General features: G+C 34.5%; 1 protein-coding gene across 2 annotated transcripts in view; it reads left to right on the top strand.

The window, feature by feature from the left end:
• Positions 1-822: 822 nt before the first annotated feature.
• AIRIM (AFG2 interacting ribosome maturation factor) overlaps positions 823-22,218 on the top strand; it is a 49,121-nt gene continuing 27,725 nt past the window's right edge. The window contains exon 1 of one of the 2 annotated variants that reach the window (XM_085888401.1): positions 823-1,215. In XM_085888401.1, the coding sequence (XP_085744527.1) occupies positions 935-1,215 (281 nt within the window). In that variant the 5' untranslated portion in view covers positions 823-934. The remainder of the gene's footprint in view (positions 1,216-22,218) is intronic. The other variant, XM_085888400.1, reaches the window with a different exon arrangement.

Below are 22,218 nucleotides of genomic sequence, written 5' to 3'. Positions count from 1 at the left end.
AAACAAACACATACACACACACAAACACACACACAAACAAACACACACACAAACAAACACATATACACACACACAAACACACACACACAAACACACACACACACACAAACACATACACACACAAACACACACACACACACACACACACTGACACACACACTGACAAAAACACACAAACACACAAACACACACACACACACACACACACAAACACACACCGTGCCCCAATGAATATTTAGGTTGATGATATATTTGATGTCGCGCATTCTTGATGGGCCAAATGTCCAAATGTCCAAAACATGAATGTTTGCCTTGCATGTTGATGTCGAAGTCGATGGATTTCACCTCATCTCATCCGACGGTGGAGTTGAGTCACGTGACCAAGGAGACCCTCAATCCTCCCCCAAAAGGCTTTGTCACTCAGAATTTGGGATTGGAGACCTGCAAAGACTCCTTTGCCAAGCAATTATCAAATTTTAAAAAGTGGCATATATTAATTAGCAGCAGCCGATCGTGATACCTCACACATACATCGATATCGGTTATATTTTGGGACGAAACTTATTGTACGCGTCGACTCTTGAGAACACCATTTTCAAAAATTATGAAGAATAAGAAAAAGATATTTAAGGAGGAAGAAGAAGAAGAAGAAGAATAAAAAGAAGAAGAATAAAAAGAAGAAGAAGAATAAACATATGAAGAAGAAGAAGAAGAAGAAGAAAAAGATGAAGAAGAAGAAGGAGAATAAGAACATTATTGGATAATGAGGAAGAAGAAGAAGAAGTTTAACAATTTTCAAAAATTATGAAGGAAAAAAAGATTTTATAAAGAAGCAGAAGAAGACGTTAGGGTTAAGCACAGGAAGAGAGTCTCTTCTCTCGGCGACTTTTTGCATTATGAAAGGGAATCAGGAAGCCGTTAGTTTCCGTCAGAGATGTCGGTCAGAGGACGGCCGGACGGCGTTCGTGCGGTGCGTGCGGCGCTGAGAAACTGTTTCGTTGCGTTGGAGCGGACTCGGCCGACGTGGGAACAGGCCGTACATGATTGCCGCGTGCTACTCGCTTCCCTCGCAAACGTGGCCGATCAGATGGAGTGCCTGCAGGAAGCTGATCTCCGAAACTCTCTCCTCATCTCCCTGCCCGACTCGAAGGGCAGACTTCGAGCTGCGCTTCTTCGAGCCGCTGAGGCGTTGCGGAGAGACATCGACTCCCACATGTGAGCTTCTTCTTCCTCATAGGCCGATATTTTCTTGGTTACCATAGCAACGCCTTTTTGACATGACTTCGGTGGATCCCAAGAAATTAAATAACGTGCCGAACGACGGTAACGTCATAGGACGGCGGCACGGCGTTCGTGCGGGGCTGAGTAGCTGGTTCGTTTTCCTGAAATGGCGATCTGCACTCCAGGAATGAATACAGCACGATTGTAGAGTGTTCATGTACACCATCTGGTCGCACATTAAATACGCACGATACCGTCCTGCGTAAACCGGCAAAAGCGTTGATGTGAACGTTACCGGTACCGGCTAAACACACACGGTCTAATAACAAAGGTCTCTGTATCAGGTGACTTTACCGGTACCGGCTAAACATACACGGCCCAATAACAAAAGTCTCCGTATCAGGTGACTTTACCGGTACCGGCTAAACACACGGTCTAATAACAAAGGTCTCTGTATCAGGTGACTTTACCGGTACCGGCTAAACATACACGGCCCAATAACAAAGGTGTCCGTATCAGGTGACTTTACCGGTACCGGCTAAACACACACGGTCAAATAACAAAGGTGTCCGTATCAGGTGACTTTACCGGTACCGGCTAAACACACACGGTCGAATAACAAAGGTCTCCGTATCAGGTGACTTTACCGGTACCGGCTAAACATACACGGCCCAATAACAAAGGTCTCCGTATCAGGTGACTTTACCGGTACCGGCTAAACACACACGGTCTAATAACAAAGGTCTCCGTCTCAGGTGATTTTACCGGTACCGGCCAAACACACACGGTCTAATACAAAGGTCTCCATATCAGGTGACTTTACCAGTACCAGCTAAACACACACGGTCTAATAGCAAAGGTCTCTGTATCAGGTGACTTTACCGGTACCGGCTAAACACACAAGGCCAAATAACAAAGATCTCCGTATCAGGTGACTACCAGTACCGGCTAAACATACACGGCCCAATAACAAAGGGCTCCGTATCTGGTGACGTTACCGGTACCGGCTAAACATACACGGCCAAATAACAAAGGTCTCCGTATCTGGTGACGTTACCGGTACCAGCTAAACATACACGGCCCAATAACAAAGGTCTCCGTATCTGGTGACGTTACCGGTACTGGCTAAACATAAACGGCCCAATAACCAAGGTCTCCGTATCAGGTGACTTTACCGATACCGGCTAAACATACACGGCCCAATACCAAAGGTCTCCATATCTGGTGACATTACTGGTACCGGCTAAACATAAATGGCCCAATAACAAAGGTCTCCGTATCTGGTGACTTTACCGGTACCGGCTAAACATACACGGCCCAATAACAAAGGTCTCCGTATCTGGTGACTTTACCGGTACCGGCTAAACATACACGGCCCAATACCAAAGGTCTCCATATCTGGTGACGTTACTGGTACCGGCTAAACATACATGGCCCAATAACAAAGGTCTCCATATCAGGTGAAGGATTTCCTCAGAATGTCACAAGAGTGAGGGTATCGTTTAGAATGATGGAGGTTCGTCCTTCAGTGCGCTGATCCCAGGTAACACCATAAATTATTACCTCGTGAGTAAATAACAAAGTGGGGTTAAGCAATATGCTACTTTCGAAATGACGTAATCCGCCTCACAATGCTCGGTTTGTATGCGCAGAAACCCCGAGCACCGTGGTTCATGGGGCAGCTGAATGTATAACGTGCGTTAGTCATTTGGGAGCCCCATGCAAAACAATAATGTCCCAGTGGGGTGCCTGTCAACCTGTCACCACACTAATATACGCATTTTGTCGTCCTTCCATCTGACATCGATGTATTCAGTCGTTACTTATGCAATCTCAACCAATTAAACTTGCCAAGAGGATGACAGGTCACATGGCAAAGGTATCGATTTCATTTAGCCTCCTCACCAGAAATTCTACAAACTGATTGGTCAAGGAACACACACCTCGGCAGAGAACCCCTTTTCTGGTTCATCCGTTTGTGTGATGAGAAAAGTTAATTTCGGGAAATTTTCACCCTTTTCCCCTATTGTTGAGCTTATTTTTTTCTTACCCCAGTTGAAGAAGAGGGTATTCCATTTGGGTCTGTTTGTTAATTGCTGGAATCCTTCAGATTTCAGAAATTATGTTGGTCGGTTGTGTGTCGTTCTGTGTGTCTGTCTGTCTGTCTGTTTGTTTGTGTGTTTATTTTCCCTGTCGCAGCCACACCGTTTCAGCGATCATGACCAAACTGGGTACAGACATCGGCCATGGTCCAACTTAGACACTTGTCGTTTTTGGTGAATCTAGGTCAAAGGTCAAGGTCACCAAAAAAAACAAAATTCTTATTTTCGCAATAACGTCTGCTAAAATGGTCGTATCGACTTCAAACCAAATCCAAAATTTGCATCCTCCAATTCTGCATCCAACCATATGTCACGTTGGGGTGTCACACCAACACCCTTCTTAGCGGTCGGGGGTCGAATGTCAGGGGGGTCGGGTCAAAACTTTCAAATTGCGATTAAAATGCCATTTCAAGTCCGATTGACTTCCAAGTTATGATCATGACCAAACTAAGTGCTATAACTCATTAAACAGCACTATCGACTTATAAGAACCAAATTGATTTCCAGGTGTTTGTTTTTTCAGAGATAATTGAGATATGACAAAGTTATTCCGGCAATTCCTTGCGCAACGAGCAATTTCATTATTTTGTTTGTTGGGTGGGTAGTCGATCAAGTCAAAAAAAAAAAAAACTCAATTTTTTTTTTGATTTTTTTTTTTTCTTTCTACCCTTATTATCAGTATTTAAAATGGCGATTTCAGTTAATACAATGGCGATTTCGATGAAACTTGGTTGGTAGGTTCATACCATGACCTAGTTGTGTGCAAATGAGAACCGTTGCTATGGACACCACCGTTGCCTCGCAACGGGACTTTGAAATTTTTGAAAAATCATAAAAAAATTATTTTTTCACAAATCGGGCCACGAGCGACTGTGGGCAGTACCTTCAGCCATATTGTCAAAAATTTCCAGCCGGATCCTATGAAAACTGTCGGAGAAGATAGACTGAATGAACCCTGGTCGAAAACAATAAAAAAAAATGAAGTTCGTTATATCTCAGAGACTATGAGTCAGATATACATGAAACTGGTATGGTAGGTTCATGGTATGTCCTAGTTATGTGTGAGAAAGAACCGTTGCTATGGACGCCTCCGTTGCCTAGCAACGGCCGAAAAACCTCTAAATGTGGGGGTATTTAACGAAAAAACAATCTGCAGCATTAACCCTTGAAGCTAGAATCATGAATTTTCTTGTGCTTAATCCTCAGGTCATTCCCCCATCGAACGGGCCCATTGCGTCAAGTTCTATTGGGGTAGTCGACTACCTATGTCCGCCTACTAGCTTGTTTGTTTGTGTTTGTTTGCTTGTTTTTCCGTCCTCACAGAACTGGTTTTTTTTTTCTCCGCAACTGCTTGTCGCATTGAGACAAAATTTTCATCATTGCTGCGACGACTTATGTGGAATGCTTTAATGATAATTATGATGTCATAGGTGACGTGGTATGGCAGCCATGTTGGAAAAACGGAAAAACTTTGGACCTCTATCTCTGAAACCTCACCAAGGAAAAAGATTGAAACTTGGCACATAGAAAGTACTCACACAGAAAGCTCTGCGTGCCCTATAATGTTTTTTTTATGACATAATCGGTTTCCCCTCGTTATGACATCATAATTGCATATGTAGAATGCTACATGCGATCAGTATGAAAAATTTTGAGGGTCATCTCGGGATAAAATGGTCCACAAAATATTTTTTGATGACCTCATCAGCCACGTGATTCTGCAGCCCGATTGTTTAAAAAATAAAAAAAACCTTCAAAAATCTCTGAAATGGCTGAACAGATCGAAGCAAAACTTCACACTTATAACCGCCTAAGTAGGGTAAGAATACTGATTCTGGCTCACTTTTCCCCATGTAAATGAATGGGGGATTTTCAGCGATTCATTTTTTTTTCCCTAAAAATAAATCCCCTTTTTATCCCAAGGTATATTTATTTGTCTCCCCTTTTAACTTGGAGGTTGAACCTCATTGAATTGAACACCTGGGGGTTGAACAGCTCACTCATTGAACCTATAAAGATTTGTTCATTCTCAAATTCCTTCAATAGTTTAATTTTCTTTGCACAATAATCCCCATCTAAAATATTGACAAACAAAACATTTGAATCTTTATATTTTTTAAGATACCCCATTTGTGCCATTACGAAATGATAAACTTCTCTTAATGCTCTTGTTTGACCACCTCCTGAGCCACAGGTTATTTTTTGTTAAGCCCCGCCCACTTTTCTTTAAGCCCCGCCCACTTTTGTTAAGCCCCGCCCACTTTTCATAAGGTATTTTTCTAAGCCACGCCCACTTTTCCTAAGCCCCGCCCACTTTTGCTAAGCTCCGCCCACTTTCCATAAGGTATTTTTCTAAGCCACGCCCACTTTTCCTAAGCCCCGCCCACTTTTGCTAAGCTCCGCCCACTTTTCATAAGGTATTTTTTCTAAGCCACGCCCACTTTTCCTAAGCCCCGCCCACTTTTGCTAAGCTCCGCCCACTTTTCATAAGGTATTTTTTCTAAGCCACGCCCACTTTTCCTAAGCTCCGCCTACTTTTGCTAAGCCCCGCCCACTCTTACATCATTTCCAGTTCATCTCTGACTCACAAAGAAATCACTAGAAAATTACAGGATGTTATGGTTTTGAAAAATTTCCCAATGAAGGCTTGCCTAGGCTTGCCCAGGGAATTTCCAAAGGAAACCACACCCACCAGTCTTTCTCTATAAAAGCTTCAAACCCAGGCTCCATTTTAAACATTTGTTTTTGCTGGCAATGGTGTTTTGTGTGCTTGTCTCGAACTCTCTGTCTTCTATGGAACTAAACCTTCAAGTTGATGAACTGGATTCAAACCTCTTATCTATTGAGGTAAGATTTTTTATTTTCCTATTTTCAAACTTTGATTGAAGCATACTCATTTAATAATTAAATAACTTAATTAATACATTATTATTTTCTCTCACAGGAAATTGTATCTGAAAATACTGCTTTTGCTACAACTTGGGGGGAAATTGTTGGCTTGGTTGAAGACCTTGAGTGGGATGACTTTGGTGTTCCTTGGAACTCTCTGTCTTTATGGAACTAAACCTTCAAGTTGATGAACTGGATTCAAACCTCTTATCTATTGAGGTAAGATTTTTTATTTTCCTATTTTCAAACTTTGATTGAAGCATACTCATTTAATAATTAAATAACTTAATTAATACATTATTATTTTCTCTCACAGGAAATTGTGTCTGAAATACGAAATGAAAATACTGCTTTTGCTACAACTTGGGGCGAAATTGTTGGCTTGGTTGAAGACCTTATGAGCGACCAAGACCCACAGAACGAGTTCGTCCTTGATGACCCAACCAAAGAGTTATACCTTGGAGACCAGCAAAATCCTGAAAAAGAGTTTTACAGCAATAGTACTCATTGTGAGTTATCAAGACAATACCCACTGAACAAGTTATACCTTGATGAGCCAGAATACAAGTTTTACCTTGGAGACTCACAAATTTTGAAAAAATCAAGAAATGAGTTCTGCCTTGATGGTTTAAATAACTACCTTGGAGACTCAGGAAAAGGGTTCTGCCAAGATGGTTCTAAATATGGGGCCTACCTTGGAGACTCACAAATTTTGAAAAAATCAGTAAATGAGTTCTGCCTTGATGGTTTAAATAACTACCTTGGAGACTCAGGAAAAGGGTTCTGCCAAGATGGTTCTAAATATGGGGCCTACCTTGGAGACTCACAAATTTTGAAAAAATCAGTAAATGAGTTCTGCCTTGATGGTTTAAATAACTACCTTGGAGACTCAGGAAAAGGGTTCTGCCAAGATGGTTCTAAATATGGGGCCTACCTTGGAGACTCACAAATTTTGAAAAAATCAGGAAATGAGTTCTGCCTTGATGGTTTAAATAACTACCTTGGAGACTCAGGAAAAGGGTTCTGCCAAGATGGTTCTAAATATGGGGCCTACCTTGGAGACTCACAAATTTTGAAAAAATCAGTAAATGAGTTCTGCCTTGATGGTTTAAATAACTACCTTGGAGACTCAGGAAAAGGGTTCTGCCAAGATGGTTCTAAATATGGGTCCTACCTTGGAGACTCACAAATTTTGAAAAAATCAGTAAATGAGTTATCCTTAAGAGACTTTGTAAGTTGGTTTTACTTTGAATACTTGAAATGTGGGTTCTGGATTGATAACTCACAATGTGATACATATCTTGGAAACTCAACGGGAATGTGGTTATACCTTGAAGACTTGGAAAGTTGGGTTTATGTTGGACACTTGAAACTTTTTTGGGGGCTTTTATTTCTTTATTATTATTATTATTTTATTTATTTATATTTTGGAGACTTTTGGAGTTGCTATCACTCTTTGGGATCTAAACCTATCGATGTAGTTCTTTGTTGGATGGTGCTTGATGGGAGCAAGATCAAGAAAGTTCTGGGAAGAAAGTGCAGGCTTACTCCCCCTTTCTACGTCATCAAACCTGAAAGCCTTAAAAGACAGAATTGGAAGAAGAAAAAAAAACGTAAAAATATATATATATAGGTGGAAATCTCATTTTGAAAAAGACATTGTGTTGGGCGAGGATTGAGTTGGGGTTGAGATTTTGAATGTGAGGGTTGGGGTTGAGATTTTGAATGTGAGGGTTGGGACACACACATACACATCAACAAACAAAAGTTAAGCCTTGACTATTCAGTTGAGGATTCTGTGTTTGGGGTTCACAGATGTAAGAACGTCCACCCCTTGACACACATTATATACTGTTATACACCTCGGACTTGGCCCTCGAGTGTCCACAACGGTGTATAGTAGGAGGGAGTGAAGCGCCAACCTATTGCTCCCATTGCACACACACACACACACAAACAAAAGTTAAGCCTTGACTATTCAGTTGAGGATTCTGTGTTTGGGGTTCACAGATCTAAGAACGTCCCCCTTGACACACATTATATACTGTTATACACCTCGGACTTGGCCCTCGAGTGTCCACAAAGGTGTATTATCTGCTTAGTTTTGTCTTTTGTAATTCCTGTGAATAAAATGAACCTAAAATCTCTTCCCCTTCCAAATCATATATTTTATAAGTCCAAGGAACTGTATCTATTACATCAACAATTTTAAAAAGTTCTTTCGTCCATCGTTCAGTAAAACCCTTTTCAAAATGAGATTTCCACCTATATATTCTTACGATATCACCAACTTTGAACTTAGGTTTTCTGACATTAATCTCTTTTTCATATTTTAATTTTGTAAATGTTTCTGATGGCTTCATATTCGTTGACGTGTGAATCGTGTCATTATACTTATCCACAATATCCTGAATAAAAGATAACCATTGTTGTGAACCGAGTTGTGTGAATTTTTTATATAGTCTCTCTTTTAAGGTACGATTAAAACGTTCAACAACAACTGCCTTCCCTTCATTAAAGGTACTGTATAATGTAATACTGTTATTTTTTAGAAAATTCATAAATGTCTTGTTATAAAACTCTCTACCCTCATCAGTCCACAATTTCTTAGGTTTTCTCTTACTTTTATTAAATATCTGTTGAAAAGCTAACATAAGAGTATTACCTGTTTTGTTTTTTAAAGGGACAACCCACGCATATCTACTCCTCAAATCAATAACGGTTAAAGCATACTTGTACCCCTTATCATTATTGAGTTCAATCAAATCAGCAGACCAGATATAATCAACTTCCTTAGAATAAACTTTCCTTCTCTGAAACTTTGTGAATATTGGTTTATGTAATTCATCAGCTAATTGCTCTTCAGTCTTAATGGCATCATTAGAGCCTATAAGTTTTTGAATTTCCAAGTCCAAGTTTCAATTTAGCACTAATCATCTTCTTCACGATGAACCTATCAACTTTTTCTCTCAAGGTTGGATTTTGTATCAGAGACAAATGATACAACATTTCTCTATCGGCTTCATGCTTTTCTTCCAACGTTGTGGTATTCCCATAATCAATATCGTGTCTCATGCACACTTCATCAACTCTATTGATTGGTTTACTCCAGGATTTAGGATTGTCTGCCTCATCTAATCTTTTATCCAAGTTTGTGCCTGGACCACAGAAAGAATACCCTGGAAGATGTAATTCCCCTGGTATTCCAGTAGTTGTAAATTTACTTCCTGATAAAAACTTTTGTATATCTCCTCCGAGTTTGTGTTTGGAGATAAATTGATTTTTTTTTGAACCACACACCGAACATATACCTTTTTGTATAACCCTGTTATTTTTACTTTTAATATATGAAATATTTTTAGTATTAGTTTTCTTTTTACATTTGAGACAATAACTCATTTATTTATGAGAAAAATTCCTGCAGAGTGCAAAAACCTTTTTAGTTTCCAACATGCACATTTGAATCTTAATTTTTAAAACATAAAGAATCCTTAGAAATGTCTTCACTCTCTCCTCCATTTATTTAAGAAAAAACTTGAATTAAAATGAATAGCTTGACGATGCTAATAGTTTTGTTGAAAGTATTGCAAATAGACTTGTTAATTCTTTGTATTCCTCCTTGGTGGGTTGAGTTATTTTCTGTAATACCTCTATTCTTTTTTGAATCTCACTGGTTTCCATACTATAATATTTATTTATTCTCTCTCTTTCCTCCCTCTCCTCCCTCTCTCTATTCTCTCTTTCCTCCCTCTCTCTATTCTCTCTTTCCTCCTTCTCTCTCTTCTCCTTTTCCTCCTTCTCCTTTTCCTCCTCTTCCCTCTCTTCTTCAACTCCTTCCTCATCCCTTACTATACTTGAATCGTTTACACCCCATAGAATATTATACATATATTCATCAGGATTTCTTGTTATTCCTGTATCCAAAATAATTTTTTTTACAACAGGAAACCAATAAAATTTCTTTTGAATTTCTAAAAGAGCCTTACCTTTTCTTAACCTTATAATTTTTTCATTATTTAACATTCTAATTAAATCTAAAGTTGTCGGTTTATCAACATCAGCATAATGCCAATCTTTTATTGAAAATACCTCATTCTTATGTTGTAGAACATATTTATTAAAATACCGAATACCCTTTTCTTGAAGGTATGCTTGAACACAGAAATGATAATTTTCTTGAAGCCTTCTTGCTGTCATTTATGTATTAGAAATATATGTTAGAATAATATTATGGCACGAAACACCTCCCCATCTTCCCATAGTTAAATCATTTTGTATTTCCTTACTTATTATATATAATCCTGTTTTTTCTGTTTTCATGAGATAAACAAGGGCAAAACCATTATTATATTTACCCTTATTAAATTCTTTTATTTGTTGTTTACTAATCGTGGCTCCACAAAACTCATTCTCGATACCAAGTGGATAATATTCTTCCTTACGAGACTGATTTAATTGTTCCAGGTCTTCGAGGTTAATTTTAAATGACCAATTATACCCTAAATCATTCATATCATACCCCCATTGTTCTATTCTCATACAAACGATACGCCCTTCTTTATAAAAAATTTATTTTAATTCGAACTGTGAATTCTGTATGACCTGGAGATAATATCAACACTTCTGTATCTTTAGAATACACAGCCGTTTTATTTAAGTATATATATTGTGATAAATCGCTTAATCTCACCAAGTCATTCGCGTCAGTCGGGCTTGGATAATTTTTTAATTTATAAGCATTTTTCATGTTAATATTTTTGTTTATATTATATTTATGTCGTTCAGCCTGTGCCTTTGTGTAATAATTTGATAAATCAATATGCAGTTCTTGAGATACACCAAAGATAGAACCATCTTTACCAACATAAGTCATTTATATTAGATTAAAAATAATATCATAAAATTTTTTATTTTTGTTGAGTTGAAATAACACATATAGACATAATTGACCACAACACTTGGAATTTAATTCTTGGACTTGAAATGTTTGATAAACACCATTCTGTAAGAATTTTATGACTTCAACAGGTGGTGGAAGACCAAAACTATCAAAATAATATTTGTCTTGACTATTAAAAATACAAACCCAATGAGAACCGTTCCCATCATTATCTTCTAAGTTCATAATAATATTCTTTGTATGTTTCGACACATTTGTTAATTCATCTCTCATACAAATAACCACATTATGAATTTTTAATTTCTTACAATATTTGGCAAGTTGTAAATTTGATGTTGTATTCTTTCCAAATTCTTTCAACCACTCATCAATGCTCATTTATTTATTAGAAAGATATAATCCATTACCTCTTTTCGTTAATTTTACACCTGCTTGTGCTATAGAAGAAAGCATATCTCCAACTAACAATCTCGCTTTATCAGGCAGACCTTCAAGTTTTTCAGCAAAATCTACAATTACACCACTTCCACTAATTTGTTTCTCCAACTCTTTGTTATGTCTTTCCAATTCTTTTTGAGCCTGGAGTTGAGCCTTCCTTTCGTTGGCAGTTTTGACCGCTGTTGAAATACCACCCGTCAATGCTCCAACCGCACTTAAACCAGCAAATAAAGGAATTAGAAATGGGAGAAATCCTCCACTCGTCTCTCTTATTGAATATTTTTTAACATTGGTTTTGTCATTTTAATTTTAAGTGAGCCAGTGTCATTCAAGATTTTAACCTGTTCTCTTGTGAGCAAAACATCAATTCTTACTGCTCCTTTTCTCTGAATTGTATTAACGTTAATCGTACAAGGCTTTTGATTTTGAACACAAGATGATAGTTTATGAAGATTGATTTGATTAACATATACCCCAGTTGGTACTTTGCCACTCATTTATTTAACAAAAAATTATGTGAGACTAATCATCACACCATTATCTGTATTAATCTGCAATTCTGTTTCTTCCAAAAGCAAACAATATGTATCAACTTCTTCACTCTCTCCTCTTTCAATGTATAGGGAAGTATCCACTCGATTAGACTTTATAGTTTCTTTTTGAGCGCTCAGGTCAAACGTATAGATTGTATACAAACTTTTAAATGCTGTCATATCCAAAATAGGTTCTTTATTTCCATTACTTTCACACACCTTTTGGTAAGACTTGTATGCTTCAGCAAAATCATTTTTTCCCAATTAATTTCCAATCTATCTCGTGGATAAAATGTTCCATCTAGAGAAACGCGAAGTTGTTTCACCTTAGCATTATCACTCAATGCATTATTCTTATCAGTCGCAGTATCACCATCTGGCTTTTTAAAAATCATCCACAGATATCGTGGCTTTCCTTCCAGAACACCCAAATTCCACGTGTAAGTAGTTTGATTGAGTTTAACGTGTTGACATCTTCTTTTGAGGTATGATACACTGAGTGGTTTTTTTGAGTTAAGTCTTCGATTCAACATCTCTTCTGTTTTAAGATTAGGAGTATATTCACTGATATACCAACTCATCTCCTCAATTACAAATTTATTCTGATCACCAAAAGCATTACCAACACCAAAAAGCAATCTATTTTCATTATCATTCCTTTGTAGTTGAAATCTAATTTTAAGACCATACAGAACTTTATCATAATCACAAAATCCAAATATACCTTTAAGAGGAACTGCCACAGTAAAACTATTTTCTGCTTTTGTATCATCATTATACATTCCTTTCCTTTGAATATATCCAGGGTCTGTGTTTGTTCCCGTTGACATATCAGGAATAAAACCTTCGACAGACCCCTTTCCCATTCTATCACTGAATGTATAGAGTGTAAATTTCATCATTTCAGATACAGCAGAGACATAATCAACCGCTTCAACTTCTTGTGTTCCAATATACAATCGCACACTATCAAACATTTTCCAGAAGAAATCATTTACAAGTGTAGCGTTTGTGTTATTCCCAGCCTTAGTGAATTTAAATTTACACAACAAGAAACTTTCGGAGAGATTCAAATAGGTTTGTTGATTATTTATTTCAAAACTTTTTGTACCATTTGTATTCCAGTCTGTTCCAGTTATTGCATTTACCTTGAAGTAATCTTCTTTTTAGTGGAGTTTGAGATAATAATAGTATCATCCAAATCATAGATACTATCAATTGCTTCCATACTTGTATTTATTTAGGAAAAAGATGTTAAAACTTTTGAAACCCTGATCCAAGTATTTGAATTATTTTCTGTCGTTCTTGGGGGGACAACTGAGTTTTACCTTTCTTAATTTCTTTTATTGCTTGTAATTTATGAGATTCTTTCTGAGCATCTTTTATACTCTTTACAGCACCTGCTACATTTCCCACAGCAGAAGCAGTTGAACCAATTAGGTCTTTATGTTTAAGAATAGTTGAACCAATACCCATGAGAGTATCAATTATCCCATCTCCTCTAAATTGATGTCCGACACCCCTTTGTCTCTTAGGTTTATAGTATCCTCTACCAAGATACATACCTTCACCCTTGTAGTACGGGAAAGGAACATCCCATCCCCTGTAATTATTTTATATTTTCCCAACTCGTGCTTCCTCACAATAACCATCGTATTTATTTATTGAAAAACTTCACGTAGGTGAATTCTGATGGATATAACTTCTCCATTAAAAGAGATCACACGATTATCTTGGTCGGTTATCCTAAAATTTACTCTGTGTATGGTTTTTCCTGACACAGGTAGATAAACCAAATTTTTAGGCTCCATATTGAATTTATAACCAATTGGGGTTGAGTATGCGCTGAATGAAAATATTGTATTTGTTTTTAATCCATCATTATAAGCACCATCAATCAAATCACAGTGAATTAACACCGAATTTATTCCTGAGGATATTTGAATGACATTATCACTGTAAAACGTCCCATTAGTTTCAATCTTTTTGAGGAGAAACCTAATAACTCTCTAAATGAATTATCAATTGTGAAATCAACCTTGTAGTTATTTTTAACTTTAATCGTTGATTTTGAAGTATGTTTTTGAATGTTTATAACAATATTTTTTGGTTCATCACCCTGTTCTTTCATAAGACGAGCAATTTCGGAAGATATTTGAGAAATCTCGTATGCTCCGGGTGAGACTGTTATCGTTTTGTATCCACTTCCCGGATTATAACTAAACTTGACATTTTTCTCGGTTATATTAAATAAGGTATTATAAGTCTCCATGGACAATAAAGATGCCTCATATTCTTTTGTTGTGTCAAGTTGTAGTGGGTATGGGAATGAAGATGTGTGGTCGCTTGTTGTGAAATTAAAACTCAGGATTGTGCTTCTCATCTTATTTAATATGAGATAAAATGTCTTTATATTGAGATTTATTAATTATTTTCATGTTCATCAGCTGGTCTAAAATGGCTGATGCTTCATTAAAACAATTGTTATTTCCAGCCTTCTTACTGCCGAACAACAATAACAGTCTATTAACTAATTGCGATGGGTCATTTGGAAGAAAACTAATACCTGAACCAAGGATACTTAAAGCCTGAATAATGTGTTTCTCCTTCTCATTCTTCCTACTTTTACCAGAAAGAATAACCTTATAATTTAGAGTGTTCAGCAAATCAATATATACTCTATCATCATTATTTTCCATATCCAATGGTTTATCAATATACTTTGATTCATCCCTCACAGTTGAACCTTGCCTTCCATCTTTTGTGAGAAGAAACATTAATCTCGGAGTTAGTTTAACAGGGGTTGAGCAGAACTTAAGAACCTTAATTCATCATTAAATATCAATACCTTTTCTTGAACAAGATGAAATATTGCTGGTTGTTCTGTTGGAATGAGTCCTGCTTTGGTTTTTGAATCTGCTGAATATTCATTGTTTTGAACAGCATTCACAATATAATCAGGGGTTGATTAATCTCTTCCAGTTGTTGAAATAAACCTTCATCATGTTCTAATTCTCCAATATGCTCTAATTCTTCCTCCGTCATTTGACTGAAATCTTTTAACATTTGAAGCTTTCTAGGAGTATATTCTACTGTGGGAACTGTGGAAACATCTTTCATTTTTCTTGGGAAGTTTTTAAAAGTGGTTTAAAAAATTTCTCTTGTTTTTTTCAAATGCTTCTTCGCCCGTTAGTTTCTGTCTGCGTTTCTTCTTTATGTCTTCCTGTTGTTTTACAACTTTTGAAACCAACTCTTGATGTTCCTTAAATCTTCTTGCTCTTTCTTTTGTATCCATTTATTTATTGTAAAATATCATTTAATGAATTGTAAAGATCAACAGGGAAATTTTCCTTTTCTTCATCATTCAAGTAGATGTGTTCAAATAAATCCTTTTCTTTAAATATTTCATCAAATTCTTTATTAACATTAATGCGAGTTGTAATTTCTTCTTCACTAATCCTTGCATCTCTGCTTTTCATACGTTTGTGTTGAGTTTCTTCATCAACATCAAAACCGAATGATAAAATCTTCACTCCGCTCAGATATTTAATAATTTGTCTCGTTCCTTCTGGATTAGTTTCTAATATCCCAACACCACCAGATTTTAGTTTCTTTAACTCACTCTTACAATGTGAATATTTTGTTGTACCAAGAGAAACCTCCTCAAATATTTGTCCTTCATTCCTCAATCGCATATGTTCCTCCACTGAAATATAGTGATAATCTTCACCTTTACTTCTCCAGGTCTTATTGCTCTAGTTGTTGGTGATACAATGCGTATCACGGGGTAGTTTTTAAGTAAATTTACAATATTCTCATTTGTACTACACAAGAACCTTGATTTATGAAAGTTTTTTTCCAGAAGCAGATTTACCCACAAGATTTATAATAATAGTTGTCATTTATATATGTAATTGTTTATAAAACAAAAAATATATCCCTTAATATCTCATCTTGTTTCACAACAATATATTTATATTTTTCAGTCGTGTGCTTCATATAATCCTCAAATTTCTTTTTACTACATAATGTAGAACAATTATCTCTCCAAAAATTATTGATATCTATTGAATTTAACTTGAATAAAATAAAAGTATTAGCATTGTTTCTGATGGAACGACGAGGAAGTTGAAAGTACGATTGACTAAGATAAATACAATTACAAGAAGAATGTCTCCCTCTTGTGTAGTAGCTGTCCATTACCGTTTGGTTTCTCTCATTAACACAATCATCAAAGATAACGAGGTTCTTTTTGATTTATCCAAATCTTGGGGAGACGGTATATCATCCGTATTATCACTAAGAATACAAGTTATAAGATTTGATTTCTTTTTACATCTCTGTGTATCACAAAATAGTTGAATTATATCTTCAATGTTATAATCATTTAGGTTTTTTTGACGTTTAAATAAACCTATTATATCTTCTTTTGAAGACCAGCATTAAAACCTTGTGAGAGTAGTTGATACTCTGGTTGAAAACTCGACTTTGTGAAAATTATTAAATTATCATAATCTAAAAAGTTGGGAGTGAGGAGCATTTTTAAAAGTAAGCAGGTTTTTCCACATCCACTTGAACCAACTATGAGACATCTTAATGAATTTGGGAGATTTTTATGGTTGTTAAATTTTATCTTATTTTCCCAAATAGGTAAAAAATCATTCATTTATATATTTGAAAAACAGGTTATTTAATTTATTATTGGCTTTTTTAGAAACTCTATATTTTATCCTAAGTTCAGGTTTAATTTCAAGATAATCCATTATTTTATTTATACAATATCTTGTGTTGATATTTCCCTGAAAATTACATCCATGAATAATATACAACAACAATCCTTTGAACATTTCTCTTATACGTTCAGTTTCTTCCCTTGTAAGGAAAGGTGTGTTATCATCCTCATACTTTACATTCATTTCTCTAATCAATCTTGTAAAGTAATTCATTTTTGGTGTAAATCTAAAAGAATTATTTTCCTTTTTATATTTTTTATTATCATTAATTAGAAGATAATCACAGAATATACATTGTTTATAGGCTTTTGACTCTGTGTTTAATCCCCGTCTTTCACACGCAGGACAATTCTCAAATTTGTCATATGGAGAATCAGGAAAGTCTAGCATATTTATAAAGTAAAACTTTACTTAAACTGAAATTCATCTATACTTTCAGTTGTATATTACCATCGATATCGATATACTTTTTTTCATTATCAGATTCAACGACAACATTTTTTATATTAAAGGTAATTTTAAAATTATCGTTAACTACTATTGAACGAAATGTCATTTCACCTGATATATTAACATCCTTTATTTCATCAAGATTTACATCTTTAGGGTTGTTGAAAAAATACAAATTTCTCCTTGCATATTACAGATGGTCTTATCTTTTCTTTCTAAAGCTTCATCCATAAGGTTTTTGTTCTTTGATACTTTTTCTTGTTTCATTGCTTTTTCTAGTTTTGAATATATTACTAGAAGGAGAGGAGAAACTTTTGTTAGAGATACTTTAATTGATGTTCTACCAGGTATACTAAAAGCCCTTCCACTGAAGGAAATTGAAGAACTCATATTATTTACCATAATAGTTTTTATCCAATAGTTGTTATATTTATCTTTGTTCAATTTTACATCCTTGACATATTTCTCAGTATCTTTAACAGATGAAGAGATTGATTGAAACTTGTCTTTTGTGTCTTGAAACATTGTATTTATTAAGTGAAAAAGTTGGAGGATAAAATGTTTTTAAGCACAGATTCACCTATAAATTAAACGAAATTTTCATCAAGAAAATTTTAGTTTAAGCAAAGTTTTATTCTATAAATATGGTGAATACAACGTACTGCGATGTTTGTAATCACGAATATAAACATTATAGAAAACACCTCCGAACCAACAAACACACATTTAATCTATTTCATCAAATATCTCCTCTTGAGTTGGAAAGAAAACATTGTGATATCTGTTCAAAGGATGTTTTGAAGAGTAGTTATAATCAACATCTTCAATCACAAAAACACAAGAAAAATGAGTTTAAAGTAAAGGGAGACTATTATATTAAAAACACTGATGAGGCATTTAAAGGGCATATAAAAATAAGGATTTTTCAATTTGGAGAACCCGGTCCATCATCAATAGCTGAATCAATTGAAATAGTGAAACTCGATGTTGAAAAATTTATTAAAAAGACATTAAAAGAAATAAAAACTTTAAAGTTTTATATGGGAGTGAAAATGAATATGAAAAGACAAGATGAAGAACAAACTCCTTATATGAGAACAGATCTTCATTTTATAACATCATTTCAAGATTTTTTGAATAGTGGGGTTTATGAAGAACTATCAAGACAAGAGGAGGATGTTGATAATACAGTGGTAGGAAGTGGATTCAATATTAAAAAAATCATCTTTTTAGATATACACATTCTAAAATCAAACCCTCTTAAAGCTTCTTCTTATATTGAATTACCAAAAGAAATAAAACTAAAGAAGGCAGTTGTTAATATTAAGAACAATGATAATAAATGTTTTCTCTGGTCTGTTCTTGCTCACTTACATCCACCAAAATGTAATTCAGAAAGAGTAAAACAATATATGAAATATGAGAATACCTTAGACATTAAAGATTTTAAATTCCCAATGCCACTAACAGATATTCCTAAATTTGAGAAAAAGAATAATCTTTCTATTAATGTATATGGATTAACGGATACAAACAAAGTTCAAATATTAAAAATTTCAAACAACTATAAAAATGAAGAAACACACATTGACCTTTTATATTTTAGTGTTGGAAAGAATTCACATTACACATACATCAATAATTTATCAAGATTAATCTCTTCTCAGGTATTCAGAACAGCAAACAAAATATATCCTTGTAAGCGATGTCTTAATTCATTTCATACAAAAGAACGATTAGAACAATATTCAAAATATTGTAGTAATCATAAATCAGCTGTAATTACAATGCCTAAACCTGGTGAAAAGATTTATTTTGAAGATTATAATAAATCTATCATGCACCCATTTGTGATATACGCTGATTTTGAATGTATCCTTAAAAAGATAAATACTGCTTATCCTAATCCAAAAGAACCATATACAAATAAATATCAAAAACATATTCCTTGTGGTTTCTGTTATTATATCAAATCATCTGTTGGAGAAAAGTATAACAAACTTGAACATTATCGTGGAAAAAATGCTTCACAAGAGTTTGTAAAACGATTCGAAAAGGATTGTATAAGACTCACTAAATTAATGAAAGAAACAAATGAACCGATGAAATTAACCAAAGAAGAAAAATTAGAATTTAGAATGAACAATATCTGTCATATTTGTGAGGGGGAAATTAAGGAGTCTAAAGTTAGAGACCATTGTCATCTTACTGGTAAATATAGAGGTCCCGCTCATTCCTGTTGTAATCTTAATTATAAATTACCTTCTTTTATTCCAGTCTTTCTTCACAACAGCGCCAACTATGATACACATCTATTTATAAATGAACTTTCAAAAACACCAGGGAATATTTCTGCTATAACAAACACAAGTCAAAAGTATATTTCATTTTCAAAAATGATATTCACAAAACCTTTAACTCGTATTAGGTTTTTAGATTCTTACAAGTTTATGGGAACACCACTAGCCTACCTCGCATCAAATCTAAGCTCCACGGACTCTTTTCCAAATCTTAATTCATTCTTTCCAAAAGAGGAAATTCTCACTAAAGAGGAAATTCAGATTAAAGAGAGAATTCAAAGTAAAGAGGAAACTCTAATTAATGAAGAAATTCTAACTGAAGATGAAATTCTAATTATAAAGAAAATTCGAACTAAAGAGGAAATTCAGATTAAAGATGAAATTCTGATTAAAGAAGGAATTCTTACGAGAGAGGAAATTCAAACAAGGAATGAAATTCAAAGTAAAGAGAAAATTCTTACAAGTAAGGGAATTTATCCTTATGATTATATGGATTCATTTATGAGATTTAAAGAAACACAACTTCCTTCAAAAGAAAGTTTCTATAATAACCTTTATGAAGAAGAGATAAGTGATAAGGAATATAAACACGCACAAGAAATATGGAAAATATTTAAGATAAAGAACCTTGGAGAATATCACGATTTATATCTAAAAACAGATGTTTTATTGTTAGCTGATGTGTTTGAAGCTTTTAGATCACTCTGTCATAATAAAAATTGTTATGGATTAGATCCTGCCCACTATTTCACAGCTCCTGGTTTAGCTTGGAGTGCAATGTTGAAAATGACAAAACAAGATATAGATTTAATCAGTGATGTGGATATGCTTTTGATGATTGAGAAGTCCAAGAGAGGTGGAATATCACAAGTATGTTCAAAAAGATATGCTAAAGCAAATAATAAATATCTTCCAAATTATGATAGTGAAAAAGATAGTAATTATTTGATGTATTTTGATGCTAATAATTTGTATGGATGGGCAATGTCTCAATCTCTGCCTTATGGTAAATTAGAGTGGGTGGAAGAAAAGGATTATGAAAAGGCTTTGATGAATATTGTTATTTCTTCTCAAGAGGAATTGAATGACGAAGAAGAAGGTTATTATTTTGAAGTTGATTTGAGGTACCCGAGTGATCTTCATAATAAGCATAAAGATCTTCCTTTTGCATGTGAGAAAGAAACTCCAAAGAAAGAATGGTTAAGTGATTATCATAAAAGTTTTAATATTAAAGGTAAATCAACAGAAAAGTTATTAACAACATTCTATGATAAAGAGGGATATGTTTTGCATCAGAGAAGCTTAAAACAGTTTTTGAGAGAAGGATTGAGAGTAGCTAAAATTCATAGAGTTTTAAAATTTAAACAAAGTCCTTGGGTGAAAAAGTATATTCAATTCAATACAGATATGAGAGCAAATACAAAAGTAAAATTTGAAGGGGACTTTTATAAATTAATGAATAATGCTGTATTTGGAAAGACTATGGAAAATGTTAGAAACAGGCAAAACATTAGATTCGCAACATCTTGGAAAGAAGCTTCGAGATTGATAAATAAACCAAGTTTTGAGAGAGAAGAGGTTTTTTCAGAGAACTTTTCTGCAATTCATATGAAAAAGGAAAGTATTGTAATGGATAAACCAATTTATATTGGAACAGCAGTTCTTGATTTATCAAAGATATTGATGTATGATTATTTGTATAATGACTTAAAGAAAGAGTATGGTGAAAATGTTTCATTGTTGTATATGGATACTGATAGTTTTATCTTAGATATAAAAACTGATGATGTTTATGAAGATATGAAGAAAAATATTGGAGTATATGATACAAGTAATTTCAGCAAGAAGAGTGAGTTATTTTCCAAAAAGAATGAAAAGGTTATTGGTAAGTTTAAGGATGAGTTGGGTGGAAAAGTAATGAGTGAGTTTATTGGATTGAGAGCAAAGGCATATGCTTATAAGTATGGTGAACAGATTGATAAGAGGTTAAAGGGAATAAAGAAATATGTAATAAAGAAATCAATAACTTTTAGAAATTATTATAATTGTTTGATGAATAAGAAAGAAGAATATAGGAAAATGAATACAATAAGAAGTTATAAACATAACATATATAGTGAAGAAGTAAATAAAAAGGCATTAGGAGCCTTTGATGATAAGAGATTTATTTTAGATAATGGAATAGATTGTGTTCCATATGGATATTGTATGATAGAGTGTATAAAATAGATTATGTTTTAACGATGGGAAGATGGGTTAGGGTTTTTTAAGGGCTACCGCCGCCTTTTTTCACAATATATAAATGGTTAAACCAAGTATTAATCAAACTAAAGAGTGGAGAAAATCTCAGTCTTGGTATATAAATGGAAAACATAATGAATGTGAAAAATATCAAATAAGTCTTATTGAAAAAATAACTAAAACAAAGGTAAATAAAACAAATAAGCGAATTAATTTAAAAACTAGTAAGTTAGAGGATGTAAAGAAAAATGAATATCCTTGAATGGACTGAAAACTTTGATGGTTATCAATTAAACAATGAAAAAACAATTTACTATAATCTCAAAATGATATGTGGCTCAGGAGGTGGTCAGATGAGAGCATTAAGAGAAGTTTATCATTTCGTAATGGCACAAATGGGGTATCTTAAAA

The sequence above is a fragment of the Eptatretus burgeri genome, chromosome 7 (assembly GCF_056783735.1).
Source record: "Eptatretus burgeri isolate ZD-2024b chromosome 7, Ebu_testis_v1, whole genome shotgun sequence".
Taxonomy (NCBI): Eukaryota; Metazoa; Chordata; class Myxini; order Myxiniformes; family Myxinidae; genus Eptatretus; species Eptatretus burgeri.
The sequence above is the reverse complement of the archived record's forward strand: the minus strand, read 5'-3'. Positions and strand labels throughout refer to the sequence as shown.